The sequence below is a fragment of the Sus scrofa genome, chromosome 13, assembly GCF_054392235.1.
Source record: "Sus scrofa isolate SSC_HxYL_T2T_F1_AM1 chromosome 13, Sscrofa_HxYL_maternal_Yorkshire_Landrace_v2.0, whole genome shotgun sequence".
Lineage (NCBI taxonomy): Eukaryota > Metazoa > Chordata > Mammalia > Artiodactyla > Suidae > Sus > Sus scrofa.
The window spans coordinates 215946002-215967381 of NC_139395.1; the positions used below are offsets into that span (position 1 = coordinate 215946002).

Below are 21380 nucleotides of genomic sequence, written 5' to 3' on the forward strand. Positions count from 1 at the left end.
ATCTGAGCCATGTTTGTGACCTATACCACAGCTCACGGCAACACTGGATCCTTAACCCACTGAGGGAGGCCAGGGATCAAACCCACAACCTCATGGTTCCAGGTCGGATTTGTTTCCGCTGCACCAGGACAGGAACTCTAGGTACAACCACTATGGAAAAAGTTCAAAAATAAACCCTATGAGGACACAAAGCTGGCTGGTCCCATCTGGTCTGGAAACTAGGAAACATCTCTGGGACAGTGACTTCTAGGCAAAGCTCTGAGGTGAGACAAAGTCAGCTGTGCGTGGGTACAACCACTATGGTAAACAGTATGGAGGTACCTCAGAAAGCTAAATCTAGAACTACCATATGACCCAGCAATCCCACTCGTGGGCATATATTCAGATGAAACTTTCATTGAAAGAGATACATGCACCCCTATGTTCACTGCAGCACCATTCACCATAGGCAAGACATAGAAACAACCTAAAAGTCCATTGACAGATGACTGGATAAAGAAGATGTGGTACATAGACACAACGGAATACTACTCAGTCGTAAAAAAGAACAAAATAATGCCATCTGCAGCAACATGGATGGAACTAGACACTCTCATACTAAGTGAACTGAGTTAGGCAAATACCATAGATCACTTTTATCTGTAATCTAATACATGGCATAAATGAACCTTTCCACAGGAAGGAAACAAACCCATGGACATAGAGAACAGACTTGTGGTTGCCAAGGGGGAGGGCAAGGGAGTGGGGTGGACGGGGATTGGGGGGTTAGTAGATGCAAACTATTGCATTTGGAGTGGAAAAGCAATGAGATCCCACTGTACAGCACAGGGAACTCTATCCACTCACGTGTGATGGAACGTGATGGAGGAGAATGTGAGAAAAAGAATGTGTATGTCTGTACGACTGGGTCCCTTTGCTGTGCAGCAGAAACTGACAGAACACTGTACATCAACTATAATAGAAAAAATTTTAAAGAAAGAAATAGAAACTCTGAACAGAAATCAAAGTTGAAACCCCCCTCAACTGAATGAGTCCCCGTTTTGAAGACGGTCATCTGAGCGTGATGACCGGCTTTCACGGCCGAGCACCCACTCACCTCGGCGGACAGCAGGTAGAGAGGGGTTAAGGCAGGAACTTGCTTCACGTCACAGCTCAGGCCCAGGGTGGTCAGGATCTCCCTAAGGACTTCGTATCTTCTAAAATTGCTTGATTTGAGCAGATCGAAGTCCTCTTGAGTTTGTACCGCTGGAGAACTGGGAGGTAGTTCCAAGTGCACCTGAGGGAAAGAAAACACCCCTTCCGTGACACGGAGGCCCTGAGCAACATTAGGAGAAAGTGTCTTGGGGGAAAAATGTAATTGTAATGTATACATGTAAGGATAACCTGACCCCCTTGCTGTATGTCTGGGAGTTCCCGTCGTGGCGCTGCAGAAACGAATCCGACTAGGAACCATGAGGTTGTGGCTTCGTTCCCTGGCCTCGCTCCGGGGGTTAAGGATCCGGGGTTGCCATGAGCTGTGGTGTAGGTGGCAGAGGTGGCTCAGATCTGGTGTTGCTGTGGCTGTGGTGTAGACCAGTGGCTACAGCTCTGATTCAACCCCTCCATATGCCGTGGGTGTGGCCCTCCAAAAAAAAACAAAAAAATTTTTTAAATAAGAGAAAGTATCTTTACCAGTTTTCCTGAAAACTTGCACATGAATCCTCCAAATTTATCAGCAAGACATGAACTTGCAACCTGAATATTTGGAAAGGAATGACAGGCAATAAAACGATTGGTGGGAGCCCATTAAAACCATGGCCGTGAGGTTGAAAGGACATGGCAGACGTGACCCTGGAGAGGAATCAAATTTCCAGGTCCTGAGTTTTATCACTCATCGGTCATGGGCAAGTCACTTAACCTGGTTAGATGACCAAATCTTTAGGAATATGGTGTGCTGGGAACCCCAGTACAGTGGCCACTGAACCCAGGGAGGCACCGTGGGTCCTGCTCAAAGCCACTAGTCCACCTACTGGTCGGAGCTACTGGGGGCAGGAGTGGCCTTAGTCACTGCTTTAAGAGACTCTGCAGGAACTTTCCTCTAGCCTGTGGTACTGAGTCAACTAAAACTACTTTCAGCTATTCTTTTTTTCTTTTTTTTTTGGTCTTTTTGGGCCACACCTGCAGCATATGGAGGTTCCCAAGCTAGGAGTCGAATCGGAGCTATAGTCACTGGCCTACACCAGAGTCACAGAAACAAGTGATCTAAACCACATCTGCGACCTACACCACAGTTCATGGCAACACCAGATCCTTAACCCACTGAGCGAGGCCAGGGACCGAACCCACGTCCTCATGGATGCTAGTCGAGTTTGTTAACCACTGAGCCACGACAGGAACCTCCCTTTCAGCTCTTCTCAATTAACATTTAGGTAGGTGCTTCTGGAGTGATGTTATCCTAGTTAAAGCAGTTTCAGGTACGTTGAATGCGGTTCTTTTACACCACATCATCGTGAACACACTGGGAGGTGTGCTTTTTTTTTTTGGAAAATTCAAGGTGCTAGATCCCTAATACAAAGGGGAACATTTCTCATGTTTGTTCATTCCAGTTTATTTCCATTTAAAATCGCTTAGGTTAAGTGTAAGCTTTTTCAAAGTCAGTTTTGAAAACTGAAACACATTGCTAATACTGTAGGAGCTGGTGAGGCCTTGACTTAAAACTCTCTTTGTGCTGTGACTGCCTTTTGAGTGTATTTTGCTCAGCGAAACTTGTTACATTTTTTGTAAAGAGTGCCCGTTGTGGCTCGATATGAGCAATAATGAACCCGATTAGTATCCATGAGGATGTGGGTCTGATCCCTGGTCTCACTCAGTGAGTTAAGGATCCAGCGTTGCCGTGAGCTGTGGTGTAGGCCGGCAGCTTTAACTCCAATTCAGTCCCTAGCCTGGGAACTTACGTATGCCATGGGTGCAGCCCTGAAAAGAAAAAATAATAATAATATAATAAAATAAATAAAATTTTTGTTAAATTTGACTGTGAGATTTTTTTTCTTAAAAAGTCGGTTTCACACACACACACAGCATCTGCAGGAATTCAAACAGAGGAGTGGGGCCTGGGGGACTCCAGAAAGGCTGGTGGCACCTCCCTCCCTCACCTGATAAGACTTGGAACCTCATATGTTTAGGTCAGGCTTTGTTGTACCATTAGAGTAGCTTCGCCTATCAACAGTCTGTGTCTTGATACAAAGGAGCATACCGGGACTTCTTGCTGCTTTGAACTAGAACTTTCCAATCAGTGGTCTGTGTCTCGGCATGAAGGAATGTACTGGAACTTGTAGCTCTCTTGCGCATTAGAGCCTGGTGGGTGCCAGAATACTGACTACCCAGGAGAGCAGCCTGAGCTTGTTTATTTCATTGTGCATTTGCCCAGGGGCAGCTGTGGGCTTCTGTTGCATGCAGAACTCCCAGCCCGATGTGACAAGAACATTGTAAATAAAAAGCACAGTGCCAGCCTTCTTCAGGCAACTTAAAATCTCTCAATTCCCACTCAAGCCTCATCCAAACCAAAAACACTATCCATATGCCCAGTCCATAACAATCCAACCCAAGTCGAGGCCAGTCTGAAGATGTCTGTTGAGGCCTATCCAGCAGAGTCCGCACACTCCAGCCGCTCAGCTGAGGGCTGCCTGCTTCACCTGCGACTGAGCCTGTCAACCAGGAGTGGCCTCTGAACGGCCCACGAGAAGAAAAGTGGATCCCTGAAGGTGTCCGAGTCTAACTATGTCTCCTTCTACTGTGCATTCTTACCCAGAGCGTGTGCCTTCCTCTCCAGGGGACAAAGCCAGTGCTGTCAGCATGGCAGCAGGTCACATTTAATTCACGGAAGCAGGTGAGTGTCCCCGTGACAGGTGGCAGAAGTCAAATGAGTTCTTGCCCCACCTGGGCCCAAGGAGAGGGCCGGACGAGTGAGTACACAGATCTAAGGAACAGACTAGGGTAGATTTTCAGGGTAGACGGAAGTCAATGTCACATGGGACAGATGCCAAGAAGGAAAAGGACTCCCCCTATGAGCAGGCCTCTGGATTCCAGAGGTAAGAGGAAAGCACAGACGTTGACACCATGAGCTATTGTCAAGTTTTTTTGTTTGTTTTTTTGGGTTTTTTTTGTTTGTTTGTTTGTTTTTCGGCCATGCCCAAGGCATGAGGAAGTTCCCGGGCCAGGCATCAAACCTGCACCAGAGCAGTGCAAAGATCAAGTGCCTCACCGCTAGGCCACCAGATTCAAGATCGGATGCTTCTACAATGGCTCGGCACCCAATCCACAGGGCAGAAGGGCCACCGGAGCACGTGCACAGCACCCTCCAGGGCCTCTGTGGCAACCAGCCAATGTCTCATCCTCTGGTCTAGTGCTGTTAGCATGGTGATAGGCCCATCTCTGGAACCTGGCTTCATCTAACATGAAGGCTTTTAGGAGTTCCCATCATGGCTCAGTGGAAACAAATCTGACTAGCATCCATGACAATCCAGGTTCGATTCCTGGCCTCGCTCAGTGGGTTGAGAATCTGATGTTGTCATGAGCTGTGATGTAGGCCAGCAGCTACCGCTCTGACTGGACCCCTAGCCTGGGACCTCCAAATGCCATGGGTGCAGCCTTTAAAAAAAAAAAAAAGAAAGAAAATGAAGGCTTTTAGATCAGACCGAAAGCCAGAACTAAAAATGTCTCCAGTCACAGACGGGGGAGGGGACGCTATTAGCATCTGGTAGGTAGTGCTGTTAGCACCCAACAAGGCATGGGACGACCCCACAACAAAGAAGGATCCAGCCCAAAATGTACGGCAATGCCAGGGGTGAGAAACTCTGCTATAAAAGCTGAACCACCTCTGTCATGTGCTAAGCTAAATAAAACCACAAAATGTTTCAAAGCCATTTTAGAGGCTTGATGTGGGAGTTCCCACTATGGCACCATGGACAGAGTCTTTGTAGCAGCAGGGATGCAGGTTCAATCCCCAGCCCGGCACAGTGAGTTAAGGATCTGGCATTGCCGTCACAACTCCAACTCAGATTCAAACTCAGATTATGCCGTGGGGTGGCCAATAAAAAAAAAAAAAAAAAAAAAAATAGAGGCGTGGTGTGGACAACTTCATGCCAAACTCCTGGTCCAGTTGATAATCAAATGCCAGCATTAATCCACAGCCTTAAATGTTCCCTGCAAACCCAATCAGGAGAGCGGGTCTACCCAAGTTTCCTTTTTCTGTATATGAGGAGGCATCAGCTCCTTGGCCGTGAGACCACCGCCTACTGCGCAGCTGTGGTTTGCCTTGAAGTCCTCCTCTTACTGGGTTACATCATTACTGCATTTATTACAAAGATGAAAACTAGGTAATTGAACAGGGGAAGAGGAAACTCACCAGCCTGTGCTTATATTTATTAGTTGATGTTGGCGTCAAGCTACGGTACTGACACAGGCCTGAGGAGAAAACAGCGGCCCTGTCACACAGAGACTGGAAGTCATTTAAAATCAAAAATGACATTCTAATCCTCCGAATCTGATTTTTGAAGCTGCATCATATTGCCTGGGTTTTTTTTGGTTTTTTGGGTTTTTTTTTTTTTTTTAGGGCAATGCATGCAGTATCAAATTTTATGACAGTATTGGGGTCAATTTAAATGGTGCAGCAAGCAGATTTGCTATGTAACTTGGAGAAATGGATCGCAACAGTGCCGAATCAATTTTCTAGTTCACGTCTGCACACAGGGGTGGTAAAATTCACTACTCAAAAGTGAAATACGGCTCAAGGAAGTCAGGTTTTTAAGTGGATTTTCTGAGAATGCACAGTTACTATAGCGACCATGTTTGCAGAGAAAACGATAAGAAAAACATTTATTAGGCCTCAAAAACTAATTCATGTGGCTTATGGCTCACAACATGCCTGCTTGGGTTATACACGCTCATCTGCGCTGGTTCAGATTATCTGCTCCTGAATCTTAAGAACAAGTGAGTAGGCTTTAGAATAGTAAAGAAGCAAATCTATGCTCCCCCCCCCTTTTTTTTGTGTTTTTGCCTTTTCTAGGGCTGTTCACACGGCATATAGAGGTTCCCAGGCGAGGGGTTGAATTGGAGCTGGAGCTGCCAGCCTATGCCAGAGCCACAGCAACTCAGGATCCAAGCCACATCTGCAACCTACACCACAGCTCACGACAACGCCGGATTCTTAACCCTCTGAGCTAGGGCAGGGACCGAACCCGCAACCTCATGGTTCCTAGTCGGATTCATTAACCACTGCGCCATGACAGAACTCCAAATCTATGCTCCCTTGAAGAATGTTTGGTCAGAAAACCCAAGAGACTTAATTTCTAGGAGGGCTGGAAAGACCCACAGCATTTGAAAAAAATAAACCACACCAAAAAAAGGAAGCAATTCTCTAACTCAATAAAAAGACCCCTATAGGAGTTCTCATCATGGCTCAGCAGAAATGAATCTGACTAGTATTCATGAGGACACAGGTTCAATCCCTGGTCTCGCTCAGTGGGTTAAGGATCTGGCATTGCCATAAGCTGTGGTACAGGTCACAGACAAGGCTTGGGTCTGGCGTTGCTGTGGCTGTGGTATAGGTCAGTGGCTACAGCTCCGATTTGACCCCTAGCCTGGGAACCTCCATATGCTACGGGTTTGGCCCTAAAAAGACAAAAAAAGAAAAAACAGACAAAGGTCAGAAGCATCCTCTACCCCAGCAAAAAGACTTAACAACCTTTCAAAGTACAGCCTTAAAGAGCAAATGTGGGAGTTCCCGGTGGTCTAGTGGTTAGAACTCAGTGCTTTCACCCCTGCAAGCCGGGTTCAATCCCTGGTGTGGGAACTAAGAAGCCACATCAAGCCGCTGCACACCACAGAAAATACAAAGAGCATACTGCAAGATCATCACACGATGCTGCCTCCCTACCTGGCAAAGAACAGCTTCTCCTCCACGTGTCCCAAAAGGCACTTGCACAATCAGCCTGTCTTTGTCCTCACTGTCCAGGTGGCCCTGGAGCTGGCCCAGGCCAAGCGGCTCCACGGGACCCCCCTCGTAAATGCAGCCACTGCTCAGGATGCTCAGCTTCACCTGGCTCTGGTCAGCCTTGTAGAAAACCAAGCTCTGGACCGTGTCCTGCAGCAGGGCCTTGCTTGTCACTCGGAAGCCAGGAAGCGTGAAGGACGATGCCAGGGCCAGAACCTTCCCTCCCTGAGAAAGATAGGCCAGGAACCTCCGGGACAGGTCCTCAGGGATGGACTCCCTGGCGGCAATGACCAGCAACAGACAGTTGTCTGGCCACGGGTCCCTGAGGGCACTTTCCTGCGGCAGGTGGTAGAGGGTGTAACAGTCCGTGTCCACGCAGTCGGCCAGAGCCGACCGGACCTGCTGGAGCCGGTCCAGGGCATCCTGGGAGCCGGCGCCCACGTAGAGGAGGATGTTGGGTGCCTTTCCTGAGACATTGACCCTCCTCTCTCCTCTCTCAGGGCAGAGGTCATCAGCGACGCCCTCCAGACTGTAATCGTAGGGAAGATCTGGAATGTTCTCTGCCGAGGCGAACTTGACGGATTCAATGGTGCTGTTCTCAAGCTCCAAACACTCGTGGCAACTAGACAGATGGAGGTGACAGTGCTCGACGGGGCCCACGCCCCTGTCACTCTCCTCGGCAGGCTCCACCCCCGGGACACTGCCTTTGCCCAGCGTAGGCGCAGGACCCAGGACCTGTGGGTCCCCTTTGCCAATGTGCTCCATGGCATTTGGCTCGGGCTTCCTCTCAACAGAAGATTCGGGGTCGGGCTGGAGGATCTGGGCTGGCGTGTCGGAGGCCTGCTCCCTAAGTCCCTTCAGCGCGGAGTCCTGCAAGTGCACCGCTAAAGGGTGAACAGAAAAAACAATCCATCAATCCTTCCAGTTTGCCAAGCAGCCCAGTTCAAATCCTCAGGAGGCTCTCGGCCTCTATGACCTCTGTGCCAGGGCAGCCCGTCCACACGGTTCCACCTGCATCCTCGCCCCACACGCAGCCTCCTCCCCACACGCAGCCTCCTTGGAAACCACAGAAGAGCTCCCGCCTGCGAGGACCCCACCCCGCCATCAGAGGGAAGGAAATGGAGACTCCACAGCACCATTCCCGAAGGAATCAGAAAACCTCAGACTCCCTTATTGACCAGAGAAACAAATAAGACCTTAGAGATCATTTTTTCCTACTTACTTATAGATTCGATTTCATGAGTGTCAACCTCCTAGACGATAATGAAACTAAGAAACAAAAAAGGCACGTATCTCGAGTCTATCTGAGCACGCCCCAGGAAAAAGGACACTTCATGGGATCAGCCCAGGAGAAGGGTCTTACCAGCATCTTGTCTCAGGACTGAAAGATAATTTACAATCACTGATTCAGAAACCATTTATCAAGCACGTTCCTACACATGGGACATGGGGAAACTGAGTTATGCACATTTCCAGAGCTAGTGACACTCCTGTGCTCCAGGTACAAATGAAGTCTTTCCTTTTGGTTGACTATATTCCACTAAAATAAAATTTTGTTAAATATATATGTATATCTAAAAGAAGACTTATAGGAGTTCCCGTCTTGGCGCAGTGGTTAACAAATCCGACTAGGAACCATGAGGTTGTGGGTTCGGTCCCTGCCCCTGCTCAGTGGGTTAATGATCTGACGTTGCCGTGAGCTGCGGTGTAGGTTGCAGACAGATCCCGCATTGCTGTGGCTCCGGCATAGGTTGCAGACGGATCCCGCGTTGCTGTGGCTCTGGTGTAGGCTGGTGGCTACAGCTCTGATTTGACCCCTAGCCTGGGAACCTCCATATGCCGCGGGAGCAGCCCAAGAAATAGCAAAAATAAATAAATAAATAAATAAAAATAAACGAAGACTTACATAGATAGAAAGCCAACTTTGAAGGCTAATTAAGGAAGAACATTTTGTGTGTCTCCTGAAAAAGATGTGTTCATTTTGTTTGTTTGTTTTTTGCTTTTTAGGGCCATACCCAAGATATATAGAAGTTCCCAGTCTAGGGGTCAAATTGTAGCTACAGCTCACAGCCTACAACACAGCTCACAGCAGCACCAAATCCTTAACCCACTGGGTGAGGCCAGGGATCAAACTCACGTCCTCATTAATACTACTCTTGGATTTGTTTCTGCTGCACCACAGTGGGAACTCCCAAAATATTATGTATATATACATATTTTTTTTTGCTTTTTAGGGCCGTATTCACTGTCTATGGAGGTTCCCAGGCTAGGAGTGGAATTTGGAGCCGTAGCTGCTGGCCTACACTACAGCTCACAGCAACGTGGAATCCGAGCCATGTCTGTGACCTACACCACAGCTCACGGCAACGCCAAATCCTTAACCCACTGAGTGAGGCCTGGGATCAAATTGGCAACCTCAAGGTTCCTAGTCGGATTCATTTCCGCTGCGCCCCAAAGGGAACTCCCATTGTATGTATATTTTAAGTTAAAAAACCTGTTCAATTTAGAACTTCCCAGTAACACTCGCTATGCTCTCCATTCAATTAACCTAGAAACTAGTTATATTGCATTAGATCATGTGAAATAAATATTATCATGGATTTTAGAGTTTCCTGGTCCTCCGAGGGTTAAGGATCCAGGGTTGTCCCTCCTGGGGCTCAGGTTGCTGCCATGGCATGGGCTGGATCCCTGGCCTGGGAACTACTGCATGCCATAGGCACGACCCAAAAAAAGGAATTCAAAAGGCACTAACGGGAGTTCCCATTATGGCAAATCAGAAAAGAATCCGACTAGGAACCATGAGGTTGCAGGTTCAATCCCTGGCCTCACTCAGTGGATAAAGGATCCAGCGTTGCTGTGAGCTGTGGTGTAGGTGGCAAACACCACTCAGATCTGGTGTTGCTGTGTCTGTGGGGTAGGCCAGGGGCTACAGCTCTGATTCGATCCCTAGCCTTAGGAACCTCCATATGCCACAGGTGCGGCCCTAAAAAAAAAAAAAAGAAAAAAAAAAGGCACTAACGAAATACTCAGGGATAGGCACCTCAAAAAAAAAAAAAAAAAAAACTGAAAAAACAAAACCTGAGAAGTTCCCATCGTGGCTCAGTGGTTAACGAATCCAACTAGGAACCATGAGGTTGTGGGTTCGATCCCTGGCCTTGCTCAGTGGGTTAAGGATCCGGCATTGCCATGAGCTACGGTGTAGGTCGCAGACGCGGCTCAGATCCCGCATTGCTGTGGCTCTGGAGTAGGCTGGTGGCTACGGCTCCAATTCGACCCCTAGCCTGGGAACCTCCATATGCCATGGCAGTGGCCCAAGAAATGGCAAAAACACAAAAAAAAAAAAAAACCCAAAAACAAAAAAACAAACAACCTGACATATGCATGAATGTTACACTACAATGGTTCCATCCAACCTATGGCCTGTTGCAATGCTACTGCAAGGAAGCCTAGCAGACAGGAGCGCTCAGCAGTCCTTAAGCGCATAACTGTGACACCCACACTATGACACATTTCTAAAGTTACTTACAAACGATCTTTTGGGCTATCAGCCCATTAGCCATCTGCAGTCTGTCTTCCAGGAACGCCACCCCCAGCTTGCTGAAGTCCTCCACACTCGCTTTGGCGATTAATTGATAAGGATCCCCAGGTCTGCAAGCTAACGGCAAACAACAGTCCGACCACTTCACAGTCTGAGAAAAAGTGGATGAGGGATGAGGAGGAGAGACAGGTGAGAGTCTTCTTCTCTCAGGCAATCTGATATCTTACTTTTCCCTCTAGCTCCCACAACTATATTACACTCAAAGACAATGAATTACTAGATATTGGATTGTATTCACAGCAAAGTTGTCCTGGCTCAGGGTCAATGCTGTGGTCACTTCTTATTATTTACAAATAAATAAATAAAAGTAAATAAAGTCTTAACTGCTTTTTAAGAGAACAAAAGAGGGAAGGGCCATTCCCTGGACGTTGGAAAAACATAAACTTGCCCTTCAGTAACAGGAAACCAGAGAAAACAACAAGTCCACAGTATCCAATGATTCATGACCAGCTTTTCTCAAAGGGGGGGCTCTAGGAGTTCCCTCGTGGCTCAGCGGGTTAAGGAGCTGGCATTGTCACTGCTGTGGAGCAGATTTGATCCCTTCCCAGGAACTTCTGCATGCCACAGACACAGCCAAAACAAAACTGATTCCTGTTGTGGTTCAGCGGGTTATGAACCCGACTAGTATCCACAGGACTCGAGTTCGATCCCTGGTCTTGCTCAGTGGGTTAAGGATCTGGCATTGATGTGAGCTGTGGTGTAGGTTGCAGACGCGGCTCACATCTGGTGTTGCTGTGGCTGGGGCCAGCAGATGCTGCTCTGATTCAACCCCTAGCCTGGGAACTCCCATATGCCACGGGTGCGGCCCTAAAAAGCAAAACAAAAACAAACAAAAAAAAACTGGTGTTCAAGACCCCCTGCAATAGAACTCCCCAAGAGCATGCGAAAATTTCATGTTCCTGGGTCCTTCTCTCTGTCTGATGCCTCAGACTCTCTGAAGTTGCCATTCAGGAATCAGGATTTTTTGAACAGGCTTCCCCACTGACTACTGAAAGGATAAAAAGCCAAGGACGCTCCAGAGCTCCTGCCTCTCGCAATTCACATTTCCACCACAAGGGGGACAGGGGAAATGAGAGCAAAGCTCAGCCCTTTTCAGCCTTTCAGTGTTAAAAGAATTGGAAGCTTGAACAAGGATAAGGGGAGGCGCTTGAGGTTGAGAGCCTGGCTCTGGAGTCCCAGGTCTGGGTTTGGGTCAGACTCAACTTATTGTTGCTGTGTGTCCTTAGACAAGTCTCAGCTTCTTCATTCATAAAATAGGAATAATGCTACCATCAACTTACAGGTTTGTTACGTTAATGAGATTAAAGAGTTTTTGTAATGCCCAGTAGAAAGTTTTGGGCAGAAAAATTACTCAATTAATGAAAGCTGCTGTTATTAGATATTATGAATCTGGCTTTAAAAGCAATATTGAATATAGTGGTCCTTTTGAAGATGCCATGAATAATTTCCCCGCTTCCCAGGGATATACTGCCCCAAATTTCATGATCAGAAATACTTTTGGAGTTCCCACTGTGGCTCAGAGGGTTAAGAACCCAACATAGTGTCTGTGAGGATGTGGGTTCAGTCCCTGGCCTCATTCAGTGGGTTAAGGATCCAGTAGGATCGCAGATGCGGCTCAGATCCCACATTGCTATGGCGTAGGTGGGCAGCTGCAGCTCGATTTGACCCCTGGCCTGGGAACTTACATATGCCAAGGGTGCAACCCTAAAATGCAAAAAAAAAAAAAGAAAACATGCTTCAAAGAGCAGTTACAAGAAGTGAAAAAACAACTCACAAAATGGGAGAAAATATTTGCGAATTGTGTACTTGATGAGATTTGTATTCACAATATATAAAGAATTCCCATCACTCAACAAAAAGATACCCAATCTAGGAGTTCCCATCGTGGCACAGTGGAAACCTAATCCAACTAGGAATCATGAGGTTGTGGGTTCGATCCCTGGCCTTGCTCAGTGGGTTAAGGATCCGGCGTTGCCATGAGCTGTAGTGTAGGTTGCAGACATGGCTCAGATCTGTTGTTGCTGTGGCTGTGGCATAGGCCAACAGCTATAGCTCCCACTAGACCCCTAGCCTGGGAACCTCCATATGCTGCAGGTGCGGCCCTAAAAAGACAAAAGACAACAACAAAAAAAGACAGATACTCAATCTAAAAATGGGCAACAGTTTCCACTGTGACAACAGGATTGATGGCATCTTTGGCACGCTGGGACACAGGTTCGATCCCCAGGATAGCACAGTGGGTTAAGGATCCTGCGTTGCCACAGCTGTGGCATAGGTTGCAAGTATAGCTCAGATCTGACCCCCAGCCCAGGAACTCCATATGCTGCAGAGTGGTAAAAAAAAAAATTTTTTTCCAAAATTTGTTTTTAATTAGACTTTAAAAAAAGATTGAAACTCACTGATCAGTCTAGAATATTTGGAGAATTTTCTTTTTTTAGCTCTACATGTAGTCTTCCCTCCCTTTTACCACCTACTTCCGCCACCTCCTACAGACACACAGCCACAGGATACACCTGGCAGTCAGGGTGGGTTGGCCCTGAGCAGGGTTGCAGTCGGATTCTGCATTTCAAATACGGCACCTTTGATTCAGGATGGAGAGTTAAAGTGTACCATTCAGACAAATATTTAGTTGATGTCCAGCTCTGAGAATGCAGGAAGGATGTCAGCTCAGGAGGATAAGATAACCATCACCTTGGCCAGAGCTGACTTTGCAGATGAGGGTGAATGGGAAGCGTGACATGGAGTGATGGAGGCTAAAAGCACCTTTGAGCTCAGCCAGTGGAGACCCAGCGCAGGATTTAGTTGTTCCAAGGCTGATTTAGCGCCCTGCCGCATCAGGCACTGCCGGCGTGGAGCTGTGACCTTAATGTAAAAGGAGCCACTAAGTAAATCCTCCACCGGAAGAGAGAAGCAGGAGATAAACCTCGGGGAAGGACAGGAAGCAGCCAAAGAACAATACACACATGTCTCTGATCAAGTTTCTCAACTGCGGCCGGCTGCTTCCTCACTTAAGTGCATTTCCTTTTTCTAGGAACGTGGTCCGTGAGCCACAGACCGTGCAAACTCCTCCATGCAGCACTGCGGGCCCCCATCAAAGCAAAGCCACCGGGATTCGGCCAGGGCGCTTTCCCTCTGTCCAGAACTAAAACAGGGCGCATGCCATTTGCACTTTGAGATGGAGACAATGGAGACAATGGGGCAGAGAAAGAAAGGGGAAGTCAAGCAAAAGGTTTACCTCCAAAGATCAAAGCCACGGAAGCCCCAGTCACCCTACTCAAAGGGATTTCCTCTCCTGAGCATCACGCAGAAAGCACTCCCATAACGGAAGCTCGTGACTTGAGCCTGCACTGATGACAGCAAGCAGTGATGTGTCTGCTGTGCTCAGCACACATGTGCATGAGGAAAGGGACCCTGGGACCAAAGGCGCTGGGTTAAACTCTCATCTACCTGCCTGCATCAGGTGCTGAGCTGAAATTCTGCAGCAAATGGCGGTACAGGAATCTCACCAACCATGAGGTGATGGTTAATTTTATGTGCCAACTCAGCTAGGCTACAGTACCCCGATATTTGGCCAAATATCAGTCCAGAGGTGACTGTGAAGATAAATTTTTAGATGAAATTAACATTTAAAATGAGTTGACTTTGGGTCAAGTAGATTATCCTCCAAATGCAGGTGGGCCTCATCTAATCAGTTGATGGCCTTACAAGAAAAAGACTGAAGTTCCCAGAAGAGGAAATTTTGCCTCCAGACTGCCTTCCAACTTCAAGCTGCAACATCCATCTTCCCTGAGTATTTAGTCTCTGGCCTGCCCTACAGATTCTGTACTCACCAGACTCCACAATCATGTAAGCCAACTCCATAAAATAAGCCTCTTTGGGAGTTCCCGTCATGGCGCAGTGGTTAACGAATCCGACCAGGAATCATGAGGTTGCGGGTTCGGTCCCTGCCCTTGCTCAGTGGGTTATGGATCCGGCGTTGCCGTGAGCTGTGGTGTAGGTCGCAGACTCGGCTCGGATCCCGTGTCGCTGTGGCTCTGGCGTAGGCTGGTTGGTGGCTCCAGCTCCGATTCGACCCCTAGCCTGGGAACCTCCATATGCTGCGGGAGCGGCTCAAGAAATAGCAAAAAGACCAAAAAAAAAAAAAAAAAAAAAAAGCCTCTTTATCTCTGTCTCCCTCTCTCCCCCATTTCCTCCCTTTTTCTCTTTCTGTATGTGTATATACGTATATTATATAAAATGCACACACACACCCTATTTGTTCTGTTTCTCAAGACAATCCAGACAAACATGTTACAGTTGCCTTAGGTAAGACCAATGTCAGAGCATCGACACTGCTAATTTTTTGGCTCTTGTTTCTCCTAATTATATGTTGGGGGGTTGCTTTTAATGACCACACCCACGGCATACAGAGGTTCCCAGGCGAGGGCTCAAATCAGAGCTGCAGCCCCCAGCCTACACCACAGCCACGGCAACACCAAAAGACCTACCCCCACAGCTCAAGGCAACGCCGATCCTTAAACCACTCTACCAGATCCTTAATCCATTGATCAAGGCCAGGGATCAAACCTGCATCCTCAAGTGTACTAGTGGGGTTTGAAACCTGCTGGCCCACACTGGGAACTTCTAGATGTTAGGTTTTTTTTAAACATCCAGTACTGAGTTGCGTTAAGGAGGACTAGACACACAGAGACCATGATAATGCGGGGAAGAGGTTATTTCCACTTCTGAGTTATTTTCTTTTCTTTTTTTTTTTTTTTTTTTTGTCTTTTGTCTTTTTGTTGTTGTTGTTGTTGCTATTTCTTGGGCCGCTCCCGCGGCATATGGAGGTTCCCAGGCTAGGGGTCCAATCGGAGCTGGAGCCACCAGCCTACGCCAGAGCCACAGCAACGCGGGATCCGAGCCGCGTCTGCAACCTACACCACAGCTCACGGCAACGCCGGATCGTTAACCCACTGAGCAAGGGCAGGGACCGAACCCGCGACTTCATGGTTCCTAGTCGGATTCGTTAACCACTGCGCCACGACGGGAACTCCCCAGTTCTGAGTTATTTTCAATGCAGTTTGGGTTTAGAAACAGAAAGGATACAGGAGTACTACAGAATTCATTTTCAGGAGTTCCCGTCGTGGCGCAGTGGTTAACGAATCCGACTAGGAACCATGAGGTCGCGGGTTCGGTCCCTGCCCTTGCTCAGTGGGTTAACGATCCGGCGTTGCCGTGAGCTGTGGTGTAGGTTGCAGACGCAGCTCGGATCCCGCGTTGCTGTGGCTCTGGCGTAGGCCAGTGGCTACAGCTCTGATTCAACCCCTAGCCTGGGAACCTCCATATGCCTCGGGAGCGGCCCAAGAAATAGCAACAACAGCAACAACAACAACAACAGACCAAAAAGACAAAAAAAAAAAAAAAAAAGAATTCATTTTCCCTCTCTTATTTAAAAGGATACTGGAGTTCCTGCTGTGGCTCAGCGGTTAATGAATCCGACTAGGAACCATGAGGTTGCAGGTTTGATCCCTGGTCTCACTCCGTGGGTTAAGGATCCAGCGTTGCCATGAGCTGTGGTGTAGTTCACAGACGCAGCTCGGATCCCAGGTTGCTGTGGCTGTGGTGTAGGCTGGCAAATGTAGCTCCGATTGAACCCCTAGCCTGGGAACCTCCATATGCCGCGGGTGCAGCCCTAGAAAAGACAAAAAAAATAAATAAAAAATAAAAGGATACTATGCTCTAAGATGCTTTTTTTAAAAGGGGTACTGGAAAATCATATGAGAAGGGGCTTAAGGCCACAAAAAGTAGGTAGGAGTTGAAACAGGAGTTCCCGTCATGGCTCAGCGGAAAGGAATCTGACTGGCATCCATGAGGAGTCAGGTTTGATCCCTGGCCTCACTGAGTGGGTTAAGGATCCATCATTGCTATGAACTATGGTGTAGGTTGCAGACTCGGCTCGGATCTCATGTTGCTGTGGCTGTGATGTAGGTCAGTGGCTACAGCTTCAATTTGACCCTAGCCTGGGAATTCCCATATGCCTTGGGTGCAGCCCTAAAAAGACAAAAAAAAAAAAAAAAGAAAAAAGCAAGAGCTAGAGCAATAAAGTAGCCCACGTGAGATTTAGGTGGTTCTGCAAAACTGTGATGGACCAGACACTCAAGGAAAACGGTGGTCTGGGTTCTAATTTTCTGAATTACTGAGAGGTAATCAGGAAATAAGAGCAATACTCCTGTTGCCCTAACTTTAGTCTATTATGTGTGTTCTTTAAATGCCCCACAAGCACCAGAGGTCCAGCGTCTAGAGAGTAATGCATCAGCATCCACAATTATTCGCTGCCCACTTTCTACCCCTGCCCTACTGATGTTGGTAAGAGGAACAGCAGCAAGCTCTCTTCCAACAAGGAAAAGCAGAAGTTTTAACAGGCAGACCAAGTGTTCTGGTCTTCCTGACCCCCAAATTTACTGGCTTACACTAGTCATTAGTGTAATAACAAACCACCCCCAAATTCAGTGGCTTACACTTGTCATTTCTTTTGCTCACACATCTCAATTTGGACAGAGCTTGACTAGGAGGGCTCAACTCTGCTCTACGAGGCAACAGGCTAGACCTGCTGCCCCAGGTGGGTGCCAGCGTCAGCGCCCTGGACGCACCCCCAAGGAATGCTGCACCTCAGATTGCCATGGCGCATGCGCTGCATCAAGCTGCGTAGCCCCACCTCCAGCTCCCTGGGGAAATGACCTGACAACAGCTCAGGAAGAGAATCTGATTGATGCTGGTGTAGGCAGGTGGCATGTGGGCCTGTGGTCAGCCCCAGGACGCTGATCGGCACACAGTGGCCGAGTACACTGGACACTTCGGGATGCCAGTCACAGCCGGCGGCGGCATCCGACCATGGGGCACGTGGTCAAGACCCTGCTTGCACCACCACAGAGGTGAGAGGTTCAAAACAAAGTACTGGGGGTGTGGAGTTCCTGCTGTGGCGCAACCCAATCGCTGACATCTTGGGAACACTGGGACCCGGGTTCTCTACCCGGCCCAGCACAGTGAGTTAGGATCCATCGTTGCTGCTGCTGGGATCTAATCCCTGCCCAGGAACTCCATATGATGCAGGGCAGGAAAGACTGGAAACAAACAAAAACATGAACGGGGGGTGGGGCTTGCTGGATGCATGGAGAAGAGCAGCAGCAGCAGCCGGGAGCACTACTTCTCCTTCACAGGAGACAAAACGAAGACTGCACAGGCATCTCGGCCTCGGTTCTGAAGCTCTTCCTGCCCCCACAGCAGGTATCCAGCAGGGCTGCAGGGAGACCTGTGCCCATATGTCTACGGTCCATGATGTACCCAACGAGCTCAAAGTTTGAGAAGCAAATCACATAGACTCAGATTAAGGGTGGTAGCCAAGGCCTGCAAGCAGTTTTGCGGATTTGGGGGGGGGCATTATTTCTGTTGTTGTTGTTATTTATAGGGCCACACCTGCTGCATATGGAGGTTCCCAGGCTAGGGGTCAAATAAGAGCTACAGCTGTTGGCCTACACCACAGCCACAGTAATGCAGGATCCGAGCCATGTTGGCAACCTACACCTCAGCTCTTGGCAACACAGGATCCTTAACCCACTGAGTGGGGCCAGGGATTGAACCTGCATCCTCATGGATGCTAGTCAGGTTCGCGATCGCTGCGCCACTGCGGGAACTCCCGAGGCCTGCACTCTTAGGAGATGCTGCTGTCCTGAGGACGGTGGTGGAGTCTGAGGAAGAGGTGCCCAGGGTCCCCGTTGGGGCACAGCTCCCTCCATAGCTGAGCGGGTCCACAGATCTGCACCATGAGTTCCCAGCTCCTTTCCAGGGAAAGTGGAGGGGAGGCCCTGAGGATGGGCAGACCCTCCCTGGTCACCGCCCCGTAGGTTCGGGACCCTCCCACCCAGTTCCCCTTTCTGCAGTTCCCTGGGGCCATCAAGCCCTGCCTATGTCTCAGGTCTCTCTGCTGCAGCCTTTTCCAGCCTGGCCCCAACTCCTGGGGCAAGTGCCCAGCCACACTTCTCCTGGAAAGTCCCCCTTCCCATGCTGTGGCCCCCAAAGCCCTGTGGCACTTCTAGGCTCCTGATCTAAGCCAGAGGAAGGCCTCTGCCCCTCCCCGCTGGCTGTCCGCTACCTGGCCCTGCCCCTCAGGCCACACACCCCTCTCCTGGCCCTGGGGAGGAGGCTGCCCATCATCCCTGACACACCCCCATCTTGGTGCAGCAGAAACAAATCAGACTGGGAACCATGAGGGTGGGGGTTCAATCCCTGGCCTCGATCAGTGGGTTAAGCATCCAGCGTTGCCCAGAGCTGTGGTGTACGTTGCAGATGCAGCTCGAATCTGGCGTTTCAGGGCTGTGGTGTAGGCCAGCAGCTGTAGCTCCAATTAGACCCCTAGCCTGGGAACCTCCATATGCTGTGGGTGTGCCCTAAAAAGACAAAAAGAAAAAAAAAAAGGTTGGTCTCTTTATACCAAAATCAAGAGATTAAACTGTAAGCACGGCTTGGCTGGACTTTGGTTAATATAAACTTTACTGCTATGACTATGGAATCTCAAAGCCTAGATACCTTTAAAAATGGTCATTTATTCTTATGGCTGCTAAAAAGGATAAGGACACTGGTTAAAACCTTATCTACCTGGAGTTCCCGTCGTGGCGCAGTGGTTAACAAATCCGACTAGGAACCATGAGGTTGCGGGTTCGGTTCCTGCCCTTGCTCAGTGGGTTATGGATCCGGCGTTGCCGTGAGCTGTGGCGTAGGCTGCAGACTCGGCTCGGATCCTACGTTGCTGTGGCTCTGGCGTAGGCTGGCAGCTACAGCTCCAATTAGACCCCTAGCCTGGGAACCTCCATATGCCACGGGAGCGGCCCAAGAAATAGCAACAACAACAAAAGACCAAAAAAAAAAACAACCTTATCTACCACTTAGCAACTGCTGGCCTTAGAAAGGTCATTTAAATCTTATAATATCACTAATATGTAGAATATTAAAATATGATTGTGGCTCAGCAGGTTACGAACCAGACTAGTATCCATGAGGATGTGGGTCGATCCCTGGCCTCATTCAGTGGGTTAAGGATCCGGCTTTGCCAAAAGCTGCAGCATAGGTCGCAGACACAGCTCAGATCTGGTATTGCTGTGGCTGTGCCATGGACCAGCAGCTACAGCTCCAATTCAACCCCTAGCCTGGCAACTTCCATATGCCACAGGTATGACCCTAAAAAGAAAAAAAGAGAGAGAGAGGAGTTCCCACTGTGGCACAACTGGATTGGTGAGGGGGAGACAGAAACAGACTCACAGACATAGGAAAAAACTTATAGTTACCAAAACTATACTTACCAAAGGGGTAGGGGGGGATAAATTGGGAGTTTGGGATTAGATACAAACTACTATATATAAAATAGACAAAACAAGGTCCTACTGTATAGCATAGGAAACTGTATATATATATTTTTTAGGTCCATACCTGTAGCATATGGAAGTTCCCAGGCTAGGGGTTGAATCAGAGCTACAGCTGCCAGCCCACACCACAGCCACAGCAACAACAGATCCCCAACCCACTGAGTTAAGCCAGGGATTGAGCCTGCATCCTCATGGATACTAGTCGGATTCATTCCCACTGCGACTCGACAGGAACTCTGGGAAACTATATTTAATATCGTGTAATAGGAGTTCCCGTCATGGCGCAGTGGTTAACGAATCCGACTGGGAACCATGAGGTTGCGGGTTCGGTCCCTGCCCTTGCTCAGTGGGTTAATGATCCGGCATTGCCGTGGGCTGTGGTGTAGGTTGCAGACGCGGCTCGGATCCTGTGTTGCTGTGGCTCTGGCGTAGGCCGGTGGCTACAGCTCCGATTCAACCCCTAGCCTGGGAACCTGCATATGCCGCGGGAGCGGCCCAAGAAATAGCAACAACAACAACAACAAGACAAAAGACCAAAAAAAAAAAAAAATCATGTAATAAACGATAATTAAAAGAATAGGAAAAAGAATACATACATACCTATCTGAATCACTCTGCTGTACACCAGAAACACACTGTAAATCTACTTCGATTTTTTTTTTTAATGTCGTTTAATTTCATTTTTCTTTTCTTTAAAATGACACCACTGGGAGTTCCCATCGTGGCTCAGTGGTTAATGAATCTGACTAGGAACCATGAGGTTGCGGGTTCGATCCCTGGCCTCGCTCAGTGGGTTAAGGATCCGGCATTGCCGTAAGCTGTGGTGTAGCTTGCAGATGTGGCTCGGATCCTGCGTTGCTGTGGCTCTGGTGTAGGCCGACCACTACAGCTCCAACTGAACCCCTAGCCTGGAAACCTCCATATGCCATGGGAGTGGCCCAAGAAACGGCAAAAAGACAAAAAAAAAGAAAAAAAAAAAAAAGAAAAAGAAATAAAATGACACCATTAATATATTCTAGAATTGTGAGCATTAGAAGTAATGTATGTAGGAGTTCCCAATGTGGCACAGCAGAAAGGAATCGTAGTATCCCTGAGGATACGAGTTCAATACCGCACCTCGCTCAGTGGGTTAAGGATCCGGCGTTGCCATGAGCTGTGGTGTAGGTCACAGATGCAGCTTGTATCTGGTGTTGCTGTGGTTGTGGTGTAGGCTGGCAGCTGCAGTGCCAATTCAACCCCTAGTCTGGGAACTTCTATATGCTACAGGTACGCCCCACCCAAAAAAAGGGGGAGTTCCCTTTGTGGCACAGCAGAAAGCAATCAGACTAGTACCCATGAGCATTCGGGTTTGATCCCTGGCCTGGCTCAGTGTGTCAGGGATCCTGCATTGCCATGAGCTGTGCTATAGGTCACAGAC

General features: G+C 48.5%; 1 protein-coding gene and 1 long non-coding RNA gene across 10 annotated transcripts in view; one reads left to right on the top strand and one right to left on the bottom strand.

The window, feature by feature from the left end:
- The window catches only part of HLCS (holocarboxylase synthetase), a 212541-nt gene that overhangs the window by 171542 nt on the left and 19619 nt on the right, over positions 1-21380 (bottom strand). For 4 of the 9 annotated variants that reach the window (XR_014825174.1, XR_014825175.1, XM_013982582.3 and 1 more), the window contains exons 3-5: positions 10497-10659; positions 6914-7854; positions 1097-1276 (exon numbers count right to left, since the gene is read on the bottom strand). Coding sequence is in view for 6 of the 9 variants with exons in the window: in XM_013982582.3 (XP_013838036.3) it covers positions 1097-1276; positions 6914-7854; positions 10497-10659 (1284 nt within the window). In the remaining 3 variants the exon portion in view is untranslated. Of the gene's footprint in view, positions 1-36; positions 1277-6913; positions 7855-10496; positions 10660-21380 lie in introns of all 9 variants that reach the window. The other 5 variants (XM_084992093.1, XM_084992092.1, XM_084992094.1 and 2 more) reach the window with 2 other exon arrangements.
- The window catches only part of LOC146397887 (uncharacterized), a 419652-nt gene that overhangs the window by 50554 nt on the left and 347718 nt on the right, over positions 1-21380 (top strand). The window lies entirely within an intron of this gene.